This window comes from Molothrus aeneus, chromosome 3 (assembly GCF_037042795.1).
Source record: "Molothrus aeneus isolate 106 chromosome 3, BPBGC_Maene_1.0, whole genome shotgun sequence".
NCBI classification, from domain to species: Eukaryota; Metazoa; Chordata; class Aves; order Passeriformes; family Icteridae; genus Molothrus; species Molothrus aeneus.
In genome coordinates, this window is record NC_089648.1 from 8132214 (window position 1) to 8147318 (window position 15105).

Consider the following 15105-nt stretch of genomic DNA (forward strand, 5'->3'; position numbering starts at 1 on the left):
GGGTGATGGTGAACCTGCTCTGCTACTGATCCTGTTTTGGATATAAATCTAAGGACTTGTAAGGCTCTCAGTGATAACCATGGGCATTTCCTTTTCTTTAATACAGTTGCTCCTTAAATGTTACTGATGATAACCTTAAATTTAGATTCATGTAAATTACTGACTTCTGTAGTGCAGATAAAGATATTTATTCCTGAGATGTGATTACACCCTTCTGACATTGTTTCAGATGTTTTAATTAAGAATATTTAGATCTTTTCTTTCTAATGCCTTATTCTAAAATGGAACCCTTTGAATCATTTGATGATATTTAATTCTTCTAAGTAAGTATTTGTATGCTGGAAGGGTACTACACTTGAGGAAAGAAGCATGTCCCAAGTGAAAAACTTAGAGATTAAATAAATTTAATGACTGCTTCTTAAATATTTTTTTTCTTAAATAAGAGATTTTCAGTAGTGCTCTTTTAAGCAAATTATCTTTAAGCACTGTAGGGTCTCTGGTAGCCTTGAGTTGCATAAATTAGGGTTCATTTTCTTTTATATATTAGGGATAGTTTTCTTTTATATATAATTCCAAGAGCTTGAAATAGGCTGCAACAACCTGTGGCACTACTGTGCTACAGTCTATTAAAATTGCAGTTGTATTTATTTATTTTTAATAGCAGAAAACTTTGAGCGTGAGCTTTGCAAGTGTCTTACTGTACAATCCTGCACAGATATTTCTGGAACAGGACTCTGGGAACCAAACCTGGTGGGGAATACCTTCCACACTGCTAAGCAATGCTTTGGGGTTTTTTTTAAGTTGGAGAATGCTCCTTCTATTTTTTAAAAATTCCTAAATCTTTAGTCATGAGTACGTAATTTGTAGGTTTAAAAGATGTCCTATTGAAAAATGTTTGTCCTCAAGGGCACCCAGCATTTCTAAACCTCTGGATTTATCATAAATGCACCCAGCATTTCTAAACCTCTGGATTTTCTTCCAGGAGCTGGAGCTCCCAATGGTGAAGGTGGCAGCAACAGAGATTGTGTCTGGAGTGTCAGGGGAATCTGAGCAGAAACTGAGGGAGCTGTTTGAGCAGGCTGTGGTAAGGCACACACTGGAAATAGCTCTGTGAATTGTTTATCTTTTTCTTTGTGAAGATTCATACTTTGTTGCTGTGCTTTGAATTTGAGTAAATGTGAGTGAATCTTTATCCTGCTGCACACATGACTGGTGTCCCCTCCTGTGACCAGAATTCCATTGTACTGCCACGATGTCACAGAGCACAAAGCTTTCTGTTCTGAAGCCTTGACAAAAGATGGTTCATCATAGCAATGTAAAGAGAGCAGCATAAATTATTTGAATATTTGGATCTGCTTGGCTTGATAGATTTAAAAAAAAAATAAGAGCAGTTCACTGTGCTTTTTTTGTGACAAGGGGTTTTTGCTGGATTTGTTTGGCATGGAATTTGAGTGGATGTGAGAGATTTTAGGCTTTGGCAGTCCAGGTAGAAAGCAGGAAGTTTGGAACAAACATGATAAGAGCAGGAGAAAAGTTAAAGTTGAAGTCTTGCTTTTGGATGTAGTAGGAAGCAAAGAGAATGAGACAGGTTGAGTTAATTTTAATATAAAGAAATGCAGATGTTTCTGGTTTTTAGTATGGGGCTGATGTTTTATTTCATGAGGTCAGTCTTCTGTTCCTGACCTCTGAGAATGTTCTGGTTTTCTGACTTTATTTCATTTTTCTCTTCCCCCTTGAAACTGTTTGTAGGTGTTTAAAGTATTCCCCTAAACAGGGCAGAAAGGTTGTTTGCAAAGCTGTTTGCTATGTTTCCTGATGCAACTACATTTTAATTTTTAGAGAGCCTTGTTGAGAAATTGTTTAGAATAATATTACATAGCTTATGGCAAGGAGTTTTTAGAAATTATGTATGTTTTGTAGGTGTAGTGATCAAGGGGAGGTTGCTCTAAATTACTGTTACAGAAATAACATCTATTGCATAAAATGTGTCTAAAATAAAATCTCTTGCTTTTCTGATAGTCTCCCTTAAGTTTTCCCACTTAGTTTTCACAGCAGTTTTCGTGCAGGGGAAAATATAAAAAATAATAATAATAATTATAAAAATAAAACCAATAAAAATAATAAAAACAAAATAAATACTAATAAAAACAATAGTAAAGATTCCTCATTATTTGGGTGGTGTGGAATCTGCATGGCCCTTCCCGCTCAGTCCCAGCGGGAACGGGAATAACCAGGAGATGGCGCAGCCGGTGCTGGGAACACCCAGCGCCGAGGGGGAACCACGCGGGTTTTGTACCTGGGGCTTTTTGGGAACAAAATTCCGGTTTCCTTAAGTATCTGTGAAAAACGCCAATCGCTTGTTTTTAAAATGTTAAAAGTTTAATAGTAATAAAATGGTTATAAAAGTAGTAATATGATTCGAGTAATAAAAATTTGGACAATTTGGATTTAGGACAATATGAGACAATAAAAACAAAGAGTTATGGACAGTCTGGGTACCTCTTTCTGGGCAAAATAAGCCTGAAAAAGGACCCACGTTAACAGAGGATTAACCCTTAAAAGCAGCAGCCTGTTGCACATTCATACACCTCATACAGGATGCATAAATTCCATTCAAACACAGGATTCTGTCTGGTCAGTGTCAACTTCTTCCTCTGAATCCTGACTGAGTTTCAGTCAGGGTTTTTGCTGGGCTGAGCGAGGCAGGAAGAAGTTGATTTCTCCTGATAATGGGGCAATAAATATTTTACTGCTTTTGGTCTTTTTTCTCTGAAAGATTTAGGTGTCCTGTGGCTGCTATCTCAGTGGGAGTACCTCATTCCTTTCTTTTAAAAAATATCCCACATACATAGTTTCTATTTAAACATTATGTTGTAACCTAAAACTATATTTAACAGACTACTTAAAAAAATTAATACAGCATAACTTTCTAGCATAACACATTTAATATTCATTTTAATATTTGGCAAAAGCCAATCATAAAATACACATTTTTCACAGTATCCCTTTGCACTACTAGTGCTTTTTGGGAATATTAATGATCTTACATCAGCTAAGCACTGTTATATTAGTTACACTAATTATTAATCTGTATTATTGTTGGCTTTTGATAAAGTTAATGGAATTTTAGAACTTGTGGGAGTTTCTCACTGCTCATTTTTACTCTTTGAATGTGGTCAGGCTCTGTAGTAGTCTTGAAGTTCCATGACCACCTACTGCTCCTTTTGTTTCATTCTGTGTGTCAATAATGCTACTCTTGAAATTCCACAGCTCTAATGTCACTAACAAAACAAACAACAAACCCAGCCAGACCTTTCTTGTGTGATTTTCGTTTATGGACTTCAGCAGGCAGTCACAATGGAATATTTAGGGAAAACATAATGCAACACAGAGGTATATTTAAATTTTAGACAGTGTTTAAAGACTGTCTAAAATTTAAGGTCTCATGCCTTAATTATTCCATAGCTTCAGATCAGTGAAGTTTCATAGTCTGGAGGCTCTCCAGATTGTCAGCAAGAGCAACAGAATTATTCCAGGACTTGATTGTACAGCAGATTTCCACTAAGAGTCACAGATCAGAAAACCTGAAACATTTCTTTCTTGTGATACACTGTGTCAGTGTGATTTTGTAATTATGGATTTTCCTTGTTCCTTAGTCCAGTGCTCCTTGTGTCCTGTTCATTGATGAGATCGATGCCATCACCCCTAAGAGAGAGGTCGCCTCCAAGGACATGGAGAGGAGGATTGTAGCTCAGTTCCTGACTTGTATGGATGGTGAGTTTCAGGAAGAGCTGTGCTAAAACCAGATTTAGAATTATCAGGCTCACTGTCTGCTTCCCTTCAGGAGTGACTTGTGCTTCCTTGAGAGGAGATAGTGGCAATAATTTTTCTTGTTTTGACACAGTTTGCCTGGGGAGTGGTTGGAAGATCATAATAAATTTGAAGGGGTGTTACTGCAATATTTTCACAGTGGTCTGTATAGCATTATATAAGCCTCTCTGTTGTATAAACAGAAATAATGGGGGAACCTGTTAAATTTATTAATAATTAATGAATCTGTTAGTTTTTAAATTTTTGCTTGATTGTGCAAAATACAAGTTTTAGGTAGTAGAGGCAGAGATGAGCAGCAGTTCAGTCTGACTGATTAGTTTATCTCTGCTGACTACTATCATGTGCTGCAGAACTAGAGTCCCACAGGTATTGAGTATGTGTACTGACTTAATTCCTTCTTTCCCTTAGACCTGAATAATGTGGCTGCCACTACCCAGGTCCTTGTTATTGGAGCAACAAACAGACCTGACTCCCTGGACCCTGCACTGAGGAGAGCTGGGAGGTTTGACAGAGAAATTTGTTTAGGGATCCCAGATGAAGGGGCAAGAGAGAAGTATGTGTTGTGAAGTTAAACTTTCTTTTTAATACATTGATAAATAAGAAAATGAGGTGTAGGTTAACATACAATTTAAGGAAAAGTACTTTATTGTGTTTAGTTCTGTTTGTACCTGTACACACCTGTGGGTCAGCACACACTGAAAAATTGCAGAAGACATTAAATGAGCTCCTATTTGTCTTGCTAGCTGTGCCTACATTTGGAGTAATTTCCTTTCTTGTGTGCAGATCTGCTTTTAACATTATGTTAATGGCTTTCCTAGTGCCTTAACAGTACAGATGATGGAATCAAATGTATCTTTTCTGGTGTTCAGGAAGTTAACATTCTGTCTTTGGTGCTCCCTATGTAACTCTTAAATTAGGAACATAAATTAAGAAAAAAAAGCCTGTTTGTACCTGAAGCAACAGGCCTGGATTCTTCCATTCCATTCCTCATGGAAATACACCAGTCTGGCATTAAGCTGAGCTGCAGTCATCCTGTGTTGTGTTTACTCCAAAGATCTATGACTATCAGACCAAGTTACAAGAAATAAATCTGGTTTTGCATTTTTAGTTAAAAAGGAACTGCTACTCATTTCCTCAACAGCAAAAAACATGGGAAGGGAAGTTAGAAAAACTTAGAGGTTATCTTGTTATGGAAAGGAAAGAAAGGTTAAAGGACAAGTTTCTTATTCTCAAATAATAATATTTCTAAGTTGAAGAGGCAAACACTTCTGCTTGCAGTGTTGCCCACTTTGCATTGTCAGCACTCAGGCCATTATTCCTCCTCGGGTCTTTTATTTTTTTTCTCCTCCCTCCCTTCTTCCTCCAGATTTGCTGCCCTGTAGTAATTGTGTTCCTCTTGGCTGTGGGCAAGACATGCAGATGGCTAGAGGTAGAACTAATGGATGACCTGAGGAGAGTTGTGATTCTCTGATAGTTCTTAGGAACATGTTAAAATGATGATATTCCCAGAAATAGCACAGTGTTGAAGGACAGGAATTGGGGATGACAGAGCCAGGGTGGTGTGTAAAGATTGTTCACAGATTCAAGTGGAGTCACAGGCATTCATATTATTGTTTGTTTGTATTTGTGTTCCTGGAGGTGTAGCCTTACAGGGAATAATGATGATTTTCTTTTTTAAATTCTTCCCTCCTCCTCCTGCTTTCTGTTGTGTTTTGTGTTAAGCGTGGTGGCATTGACTTCTTTCTTTATTGTAAAATGGAATATTTGCACAGACCTTACAAGTCCTCACAGTGTGCTGATTTACAGGGTGAGTCTTGCTGAGGGCAAGATTTGAGCTGCTGAGTTGTGGTTCTGCAGCCTGAAGGGGTGGAGTGAGATGAGAAGGTGTACCTGGAGATCTTGCTTTACCTGGTGTTTTCTTGTGCAAATTCAGAATGAGCCATTTGTAGTCCTGAACTGTTTACACTTCATCTCAATCTGTTAACTACAGCTCTTGTCAGACAGGTTGAAAAAGTCTTGAGAAACAGGCTATAATCCCTAATAAAGATTGAAAGGAGATGATGGAACTTGCTAGTGGGGAGGGAAACAGATGGAATATATTTTAATTTTTAGAGTTTTGAAGAGTTTAACCCTTGGTTTTTTTAATAACTTTTCTATAGTTACATTATTTGATCTAGAAATAATTTGAACTAGTTTTTATTGGAACTAGAAGTATGTTACTGATCTGGACTTCTTTGGTTTGTGCTGCCTTTTAAAAATATTTTCCCAATGAAGTGATGCTTTGCTGTTGTATTCTGCTTTCAGTGGTCAGGTAAAGATAATGAAGATTAAACCAGAGCTCCTCACGCAGTCTGATTTCATTTGCTTCTTGCAGAACAGCTTGTTGTAGATGTTTCTTCAATAAATAAATTTCTAAAAAGTGGCATGGAACAGCCAGTGCAGCCTTAGTTGTTAGGAGTACGAGGTTAAATGTGCATCTCCATGGTACACTGAAACCTAGCCTGTCAGTTGTTAATATTAGAGTTGAAAAATGACCTGTAATACTTAATTGACCAAAACTCATCAGCAATGTCTGGTTGAGGCTGTTGGTTTTTGTTTAAGAAGTGACAGGAAGTTTATAGCACATTTCTGTGGGTTTCAGTGTTGGTTACTTCCTACTTGAGCAAAACCTTCCCATTGTGCTTCTTCAGTTCACGTGGACTGAAAGACACATTAAATGCTGTTTGTTTTCATGTGAAGAAAGAAAAAAAAGTAACAGCTTCTTCTCCATCTTTATGTTTTCTTTTTTTTCCCCCTCTTACTTGATCAGAATTCTTCAGACTCTGTGTCGCAAGCTGAAGCTCCCGGAGTCGTTTTCGTTCGGCCACTTGGCGCGGCTGACTCCGGGCTACGTGGGGGCTGATCTGATGGCCCTGTGCAGGGAGGCAGCCATGGGCACGGTCAGCAGGGTCCTCTTAACATCTGAGGAGCATGAGAAAAAACACACACACTCTGGGGGGAGCACTGCTGAAGGAAGCCCAGGGATGGGAGCAGACATGCTGGAGGAAGAGGCCACCAACCAACCAGAGCTTCCACCTAAGGTATGTGTTCCTTGAGGGGTGTGTTTTTAACATCTGAGGAGATGAGCCATTTTAGAGTTATGAAAGTCATTACTTACAAATTCTCAAACATCCACAACCAACCTAATATTATATTTAGATTTAGGAATGGCAGCTTCTAAGGCAGGAGCATAACTGTGGTATTTTCAGGGTCCCCAGGATGAAGGAGGAATTGATGAATCTGACTCCATGTTCTTAAAAGGCTAATTTATTATTTTATGATACTGTATTATATTAAAGAATGCTATACTAAAACTATAAAGGACACTTGCAGAAGGCTTAACAAGAATGATCATGAAAACTCCTGACTCCTTCCAGAGTCCTGACACAGCTGGATGTGATTGGTCATGAAGTTAAAACAATTCACATGTTGGATAAACAATCTCCAAACACATTCCAAAGCAGCAAAACACAGGAGAAGCAAATCAGATAATTATTTCCTTTTTTCTCTGAAGCTTCTCAGCTTCCCAGGAGAAGAATCCTGGGCAAAGAGGATTTTTCAGAAGATATGACAGTGACACATAACTCCTAATGACCCATATAATGGGCCTGGAAAAGTAGATCCCCTAAAGTAGTCCCCTAAAAAGTAGGTCCCCTAAAAATTATGTTCCTGTTTCATACAAGGTGTGGATTTACCCTGGGATTTTTTGTTTTGTTTGTGCTGTGCTGTTTTGTCTTCTAACAGAGCAGAGTTTCAAAGAGTGGCTGTCTCTCTCTTCAGAAGTGTATTGACTGTAACAGAATTTTAAAAGTATCAGACTTGAACTGAATATTTTGCAGCAGCTGTTTGCTGTGCCCTCAGTGAAATGTCTGTGATTATGCCTGGGGCTGCTCTTCCCTGACCTGGCAGAGTCACAGTAAGCCAAGTCTAGAAGTATCTATGCAGACTTTATTTGCCTTCCAGCTATGTGATTACTTGGGGTAAATCACATGTGCTGTCTGGTACCTGTAGCAGGTTTGAGGAAGAGAGGAGCTGTCAAAGTGCAGCACAGCTGGATCTCTGTTGCAGAAAATAATATTTCAAGTGCCAGAATTATTCTCTGGCCTAAGTAACGTGAAGGTTATATAGAAATCCTTGGTCCTACTTCTCAACATTTGGAGTCTGCATATGCCTTCATTATATGCAGGCCTCCTAAAAATTTGTCTGGAGATAAGTGGGCTGAAATGCACATTGTGCTCAGGTTCTGTTTTTAGGAGGGCTGTCAGAGAGCAGTGGTGCTGTGATGACAAGAATCAATATAAAAAGCTGTAGTAAGCCTTTGTATTAGTGTAACATAAGCATGGTGCTTCTACCTCCCAGAGCTTCCTGGGGCCTGCTGTAGCCAGAGGAAAGTGGGGAGGGGCAGGTAGCTGCAGCTTTTATCAACATCCCCGTGATCAAAGGGGTCATTGAGAATGAGGAAGTTTAATCCTAACAAAGCCATGTTTTGATAGCTGGCAGGAGGTTGACATAGTCTAATACAGGGTATTGTCATTAAAACCCTTGTGTTATGTTTATAATGGAAAAATAAACATACAAAACCTTTAAAAATCGTTCACACAATTCAAGTAAACAAACCCAGTGGTCTTGGCTGTTTCAGAGGTTCTCTCAATGGCTCTGTTAAGAGGAGGAGGGAGGACTTAAAAGGAATATCAGGCATTCTAAGCACTTGTATTTCTTTGTGGTCAGTTGTAGAGCTATCCTAGCTGAAATTGATAGGAAGTGATGCTTTTTCTTCCTACTCCTGTAGGAAAAACGTTGAAACTTAACAGAGTTTTTACATTTATTTTTTTCTCCCTCTATTTTATAATGAAAATCCTGAAACAGTTCTATTTGTAGCACAATACCAATTTGCTTTGATACAGCCTTAGAATGAGGATGCATTTATATTATGAAGATCTAAAGTTCTTTGATGGAATATTTTCTCAATTCCCAATATGGAACTGATTGGAGAAATTGGAATGTACCTCCCTTGGTCACTGTGGTCTGCAGCATGGGGCAGTGCAGAAAAGCATTACCCTGCATCTCTGTCCTGTTTGCCCAAACTTTAGCAGGGTCTGATTGCAGAACCAGGTCTGACCAGGCTGAAGAAATGCTGTTAAAATTCAATGGTGTTAAATCCTGTTCTACAAGTGTCTTAAGAGTTTTAACAGTTTATACAGAACTGAATATTCTGCAAATTGTTGGAATTGTGCTGTCCAGCAGTTTTTCACTTTCTCTTGAAAGCAGTTTCTTGTTAAAAGCAGAATGAATACATATAAATAATACATCTTTTGGAAATTTCAGCATGGAAATACCTTTCTCCTAGTCAGTGTGGGAGAAGCAGTAGAAAGGCAAAAAAACATGTATTTTACCTTCTAGCAACTGGAAGGCAAAATACATGTGCTAGCTCATTTTCTGTAGCAACCAAATCAAGATTTTAAGCTCAGCTCAGTCCCTTCAGACCTGTTAAATATACACAGAGCTTCCCTGAAACATTTTTATCATTTATAGTAATTTACATATTTTATGTGCATTGTATATAATAATGTGATTGATAGTTGAAGTGTGGCTTTGAAAAAGCCCTAAAATGGTTCTGGAAGTCTAACCCAGTTGCATAATCTTTTTGTCTTCCTTCCCATGTATGTTAAGGATGAAGAAGCCCTTCAAATGGTTCTGGAAGTCTAACCCAGTTGCATAATCTTTTTCTCTCCCTTTCCATGTACGTTAAGGATGAATTGCAGAGACTTTTGGATTTGCTGAAGGAGCAAGCCCCCTTGCCTGAGGAGCAGCTGCAGAAGCTGTGCATTGAGATGAAGGATTTTATTGTTGCCCTGTCATCAGTGCAGCCCTCTGCCAAGAGAGAAGGCTTTGTCACAGTCCCTGATGTGACATGGGCAGACATTGGAGCCCTGGAGGATGTTCGGGAGGAGCTGACTATGGCAATATTGGTATGTCCCAACCTTCCTTCCAAAGAGCTTCTGCACTCCTCCCTACAGGAAATAAACCTGTTTATTTTCAATATTTCTTTAAGATTTAGGGATATTTTGTAATTATTGTATTTGTGGGGTGCCCTGTGGCAGGAAGGAATGATGAATCTGACTCCATGTTCTCAGAAGGCTAATTTATTATTTTATGATACCATATTATATTAAAGAATACTAAACTAAACTATACTAAAGAATACAGAAAGGATACTTACAGAAAACTAAAAGGGTAATAAGGAAAACTTGTGACTCTTTCCAGAGCCTCGACACAGCTTGACCCTGATTGGCCAATGAGTCAAAATAATTCACATGCAACCAATGAAACCATCTCCAAACACATTCCACATGTAAGCACAACACAGGAGAAGCAAATGAGATAAGGATTGTTTTCCTTTTTCTCTGAGGCTTCTCAGCTTCCCAGGAGAAGAATCCTGGGCAAAAGATTTTTCAGAAAATCTGACTGTGACACAGTATCTTTATTTAAAACAGTCAAGCTTGTATAATTTACTTCAGAATTTGTTTCAAATCTGCCGTTTGTATTTAATATTTTGCTTTTTGTATTCTTGCTTTCAGTGTGTTTGTATTGCTCAATCTTTAAGTATTTTAGAAGTTGTGTACCAATAACCTTGGTTATGCAACTACCACACAAAGAATTGGGGACAACTTATCTGGAAGCTTAGCAATCTTGCTGCCAGAGGGAAACTTAACATTAAGACCTTTAGGTAACTTTGGTGAATAAAATCTTTGCCTCTGAATAAGGATATTTCTCCAATTTAGGGGTAATTAGCAGTGCAAGATACTAAGGTGCTGGTTGAATATTTATTCTTTTAGTCTATAAAAAATGGGAATAAAGAACTTGCTATGAATGATTTTTCATCCAGCTGTAACTAAAATGACAAGTTTCATGTTTTCTTTATGCCAGAAGTAAGGATGATAATTTCTTTTTTAGGCACCTGTGAGAAACCCAGAGCAGTTCAAAGCTCTGGGCCTGACTGCTCCAGCTGGTGTCCTGCTTGCAGGGCCTCCAGGGTGTGGCAAAACACTGTTAGCTAAGGTAATGCATTCTCTAAACATCATTAAAAGCACTGGAGAATCCTCTTGAAATGGATGTTTTTGTAGGATGAGTCTGGATCATAGTGCAAGAAGTTGGCCTTTTGCACCACATTTCATCAGAAATCTAAATTTAGGCCTTTGTGCTGAAGTTACTTGATTTTTCTTGCATAAAGTTACAACTTTGCTTGAATGGAGTGGGAATTTCTGCAAAACTTGAAGGAATGAAGTTGATTAAGGAAGAAGTAGCAAAGATGAGGAGAAGCTCTATTGGATAACCACTCTATGGAATATTTTACTGTAGCTAAATTATGTGTTTGGGAGTACTCTGCAACTCTTACTGAAAATACTTCTGGTTTGCTTCTTGAGCATTTCAGTTCTTACCACATCTCCATGTAAATGCAGATAATCATGCAAATTTCAGATTGTTTCTCATTTTGTCTTCAGGTGCTCTCATGCAGTTGAATATCTCTTTAACTCCCATAATGATTGGACATTCTTCAGCTGGTGTGGGGGGTGGGGTGTGAATCTGGAGCTGCCTCCTCAGAGAGAGAACACATTGCTAAATTCCCTGCTCCCCTCCCACTCTCAATGGCATATAATTATACTTTGTACTGTTTTCTATATTTTGCAAACAGTTGGTGACTGTGTGTTCCTCCCCTTATATTTATTTATTACTCCATGGACAGAACCCAAGCAGACATGATAAATGTGTGTTTTATATCTATATTTATATCTTTATCTATATCTATCTGGCTTTACCTTTTCTGCAGGCTGTGGCAAATGAGTCTGGACTGAACTTCATATCTGTGAAAGGTCCTGAGCTGCTAAATATGGTATGTGCTAATCATGGGGCTTTTGTTATTTATGGAATTCTTGTCCAAAATGTGGGGCAAGCAAAATTCCTGATAATTACACAACTGGTACTGGTGCAGCTGAAATTGCCTTATTGAACCTCTCCTTAAAGTTTTTAGCAGTGAAAGTTGTTCATGTGAAAAGATAAAAGTCACATGTGCAGGTTAAATATTTATCTTAGTTTAAATTACGTGGCAGGTAACCCTTCTTGACTTGAAGTAGGGTTTCTAAATGACCAACTACATGCATCACTGCTTTTCTATAGCATGGAGATTTTAAATGTCAACAGATAAAAGTGCTGTAGTTCAAATTTTCAAAGCACTGGACTTCAGAAGTGCTGTGATGTAACTTCATTCCTTTTCAAAGTCAAGAGAATGTGTTGAACTGAGCAAGGTGGCTGCAGCTCCATTATCAGTCATTTGGAAGCTGAAACCCACATACTGGATTTGATTGATCTCTTCCAAATGTTTTTATATGTCTGCTTCAAGTACTGATACAGGTAGGAAATAAAACAGTTAATGAGGAGCCCACCTTCCTTGTGGAATAGAGAGAAAATGGCTGGCTGTGATTCAGAGACTGTGTTAACATATAAATTGAATCAAAACATGTTTTTTTGGAAAAAGTTAATTGTTTGCATTTACAGCTTCATAGCTCCTGTTCCTACAATTCAGCATTCAAAGGGAAATTCTGGCTGACTTTTCAGTTCCCTACCACCAAGCCCCTGTCTTCAGGCAACAGCTCTATGAACTTCAGATGTTCTTTGTGTTCACATTGCTCTCTGGGTTTGTTCATGAACAGCTGAACAACAGGGTCCTTAATTTAGACTTATTTGTTAATTCTCATCACCAGAATGATGGCAAGTTACAGTTCTTGCCCAGAAAAAAGGAATTCTGTTAAACTCTGAATGTTCTGCAAATTGTCAAAAGTCAGCTAGTGACAGTTCCCATGTAAATCATGATCAGTGAGGAAACAGAGACAAGGACTGTTGTCAGAAAAAAACAGATTACTAGATTGCATTTCTCCCTTGCAAAGTACCTTAAATAGCATTTGAAACTCTTGATTTTTTTTCCCAAGCAAAATCTTTGTGTCTTAGACTGTTTCAAAGTTGTTTCTCTTGCTGTTTCAGTACGTGGGTGAAAGTGAGCGTGCCGTACGCCAGGTGTTCCAGCGGGCCCGGAATTCTGCCCCCTGTGTGATTTTCTTTGATGAAGTTGATGCTTTGTGCCCTCGGAGGTCTGACCGTGAGGTGAGTCTGCCTTGAGATATCTCCACAAATAAATACTCTCAGTTACAACTTTTGGGACATGGCAGGCAACAGAAGTACCCAAAAGTATTTCTCAAGTATTACCTCAGTATTTCCCAAGAAAGGCAATCCACTAGGCTTTTATTTGAGGGAAATAATGTTGGTCAAGGTTTATAAAGCTTAACACTTTTTTTTTTGTATGCATATATGAAAAAAAAAATCCAGAGAAATTCAGGTTAAGCTGTAGCCACATTTCTCTCCACAGAGAAAAGCAAGGCATGATTCTTCCTAAGAATATTTCTGGGTCTCACATTCTCTGAACCTCAGAGAAAGGAAAAACAATTCTTATCTCATTTGCTGTGCCTGTGTTTGTGCCAGAGGAGAATGCAGTATGGAGATTGTTTACCCACAGTGATGGTGTTTTGTTTCCTTGGCCTGTCAGGGCCAGGGGTGTGTGTGTGTGTGGGGACTGTGGGGTGACAGCCACAAGTTCTGTGCAGTTGTGTGCAGAGTGGAGTGCTTGGCAGATTCAGTTTAAATGTAATGTAATATAATGTAATATAGTAGAGAATAATATAGTATAATAAAGTAATTAGTTAGCCTTCTGATAAGATGGAGTCAGATGCATCATTTCTCTCCCCCTCGTCAAGGGCAAAAATATCATTGATATTAAGCTTGGTTATAGGATGTCACTACTATGGAATTACTGTTTACCTCTCAGTACCTCACCTGCTTAAAATGTTGTTTCAGAGGTTTCAATATTTAAGAACTCTTTTCCCTCAAAAAACTGAATATTGAGAAATTTTTGTCTTCTCATTGAGGTAGATATCAGAACAACTAGTACAAATATTTATATGTACTCCTTCAAGTGAGTCCTTTAGTTTTGATGGGAAAGAAAAGGTTTGCCATGTGTTAAAATACATGGGAAGTGTATAGCTAGCATGAATTTGGGATGGAGATGTACTGAGAGTATGAGAGAAGGAATCCACAACGCAGCTCCATTGAAAGTGTGAAAAAGAAATTTTTTTCTTTGAGTATAATATTTCAGTGCAGGGAGCTAGTAGATCTTTTGTTTCTTGAAATTTTCCCATTCCCACTGTTTCTTTGATTTGTTGACCAATTTCTCCTCCCAAAGTCAGGAGCCAGTGTGCGGGTGGTGAACCAGCTCCTCACCGAGATGGACGGGCTGCAGAATCGACAGCAGGTTTTCATTATGGCTGCCACAAACAGGCCAGGTGAGGAGCCAGAGGTCAGAAACAAGAAATCAGGCATCCTTGGTTCTCTTGTAACAAAGTCACGTGTTCCTAAATATTTGAATTCTGCAACTAAGCCAGTTCTGTACTTAAAATTACAGTGTCTGCTCAAATCCAAAGCTTTTCTGATCAGTTAATCATGTTCATGTGGTATTGTGAGATATAGCAATCTCTTTAAAATGTGTCTCACTTAGCACCTGGTATCATTGCTGTTAAAAAGCTTTGAAATACCTTTGACTGCTGTGCTTTATCTCCTTGCAATGTAGAAGCAGAAAAGAGACCTGAAATGTTTTGGGTTTTTTTTTTTTTCTCTTTTACTGCTTAAATTGATTTTCTATCCAAAGGAGCTTTATAGTTTTCTGCTCTATATCTTTTTTTTTTTTTTTTCCTTAAGACATCTGTCTCATGTTAAGTCATTTTTCCATTTGCTTATCTTTTGCTTCCTGGGCTCTGTGTTCCACACTAGACTGTTTGGAGCAGTTACTCTTCTGTTGCTTCATGTCCAGCTTGGATATTAACAGCTGACTTTGCTCCCTCTCTGGGCTCTTTGGTTTTTGGCAGCTCTTACAATTCCAGCAGCATCTTCTCAGTTAATAATCTAAACACTGATGTCTGCTTTACAAACATCATGTTTTACATTTTACAAGCAAATTTCTATCTCTGTTTTTGGGTTTGTTTTGTATTGTGGAGAAGTCTTGTGTTTTATACATAGCAAGAAACCTGTCTTTCCTGAATTTGAATTCCATGTAGAAGCTGTGGGTTGTAGATAAAGGAATTTGTTGTCAGTTTAGAAAAAAACAGGCACAAGGTGTTGCACTTCCTTGGTTAT

General features: G+C 38.3%; 1 protein-coding gene across 3 annotated transcripts in view; it reads left to right on the top strand.

Moving 5' to 3' along the window:
* NVL (nuclear VCP like) overlaps positions 1-15105 on the top strand; it is a 39924-nt gene that overhangs the window by 6725 nt on the left and 18094 nt on the right. For all 3 annotated transcript variants that reach the window (XM_066546221.1, XM_066546222.1, XM_066546223.1), the window contains 9 exons: positions 983-1084; positions 3657-3774; positions 4240-4384; positions 6641-6911; positions 9621-9839; positions 10825-10929; positions 11699-11761; positions 12907-13026; positions 14159-14258. In XM_066546221.1, the coding sequence (XP_066402318.1) occupies positions 983-1084; positions 3657-3774; positions 4240-4384; positions 6641-6911; positions 9621-9839; positions 10825-10929; positions 11699-11761; positions 12907-13026; positions 14159-14258 (1243 nt within the window). The remainder of the gene's footprint in view (positions 1-982; positions 1085-3656; positions 3775-4239; positions 4385-6640; positions 6912-9620; positions 9840-10824; positions 10930-11698; positions 11762-12906; positions 13027-14158; positions 14259-15105) is intronic.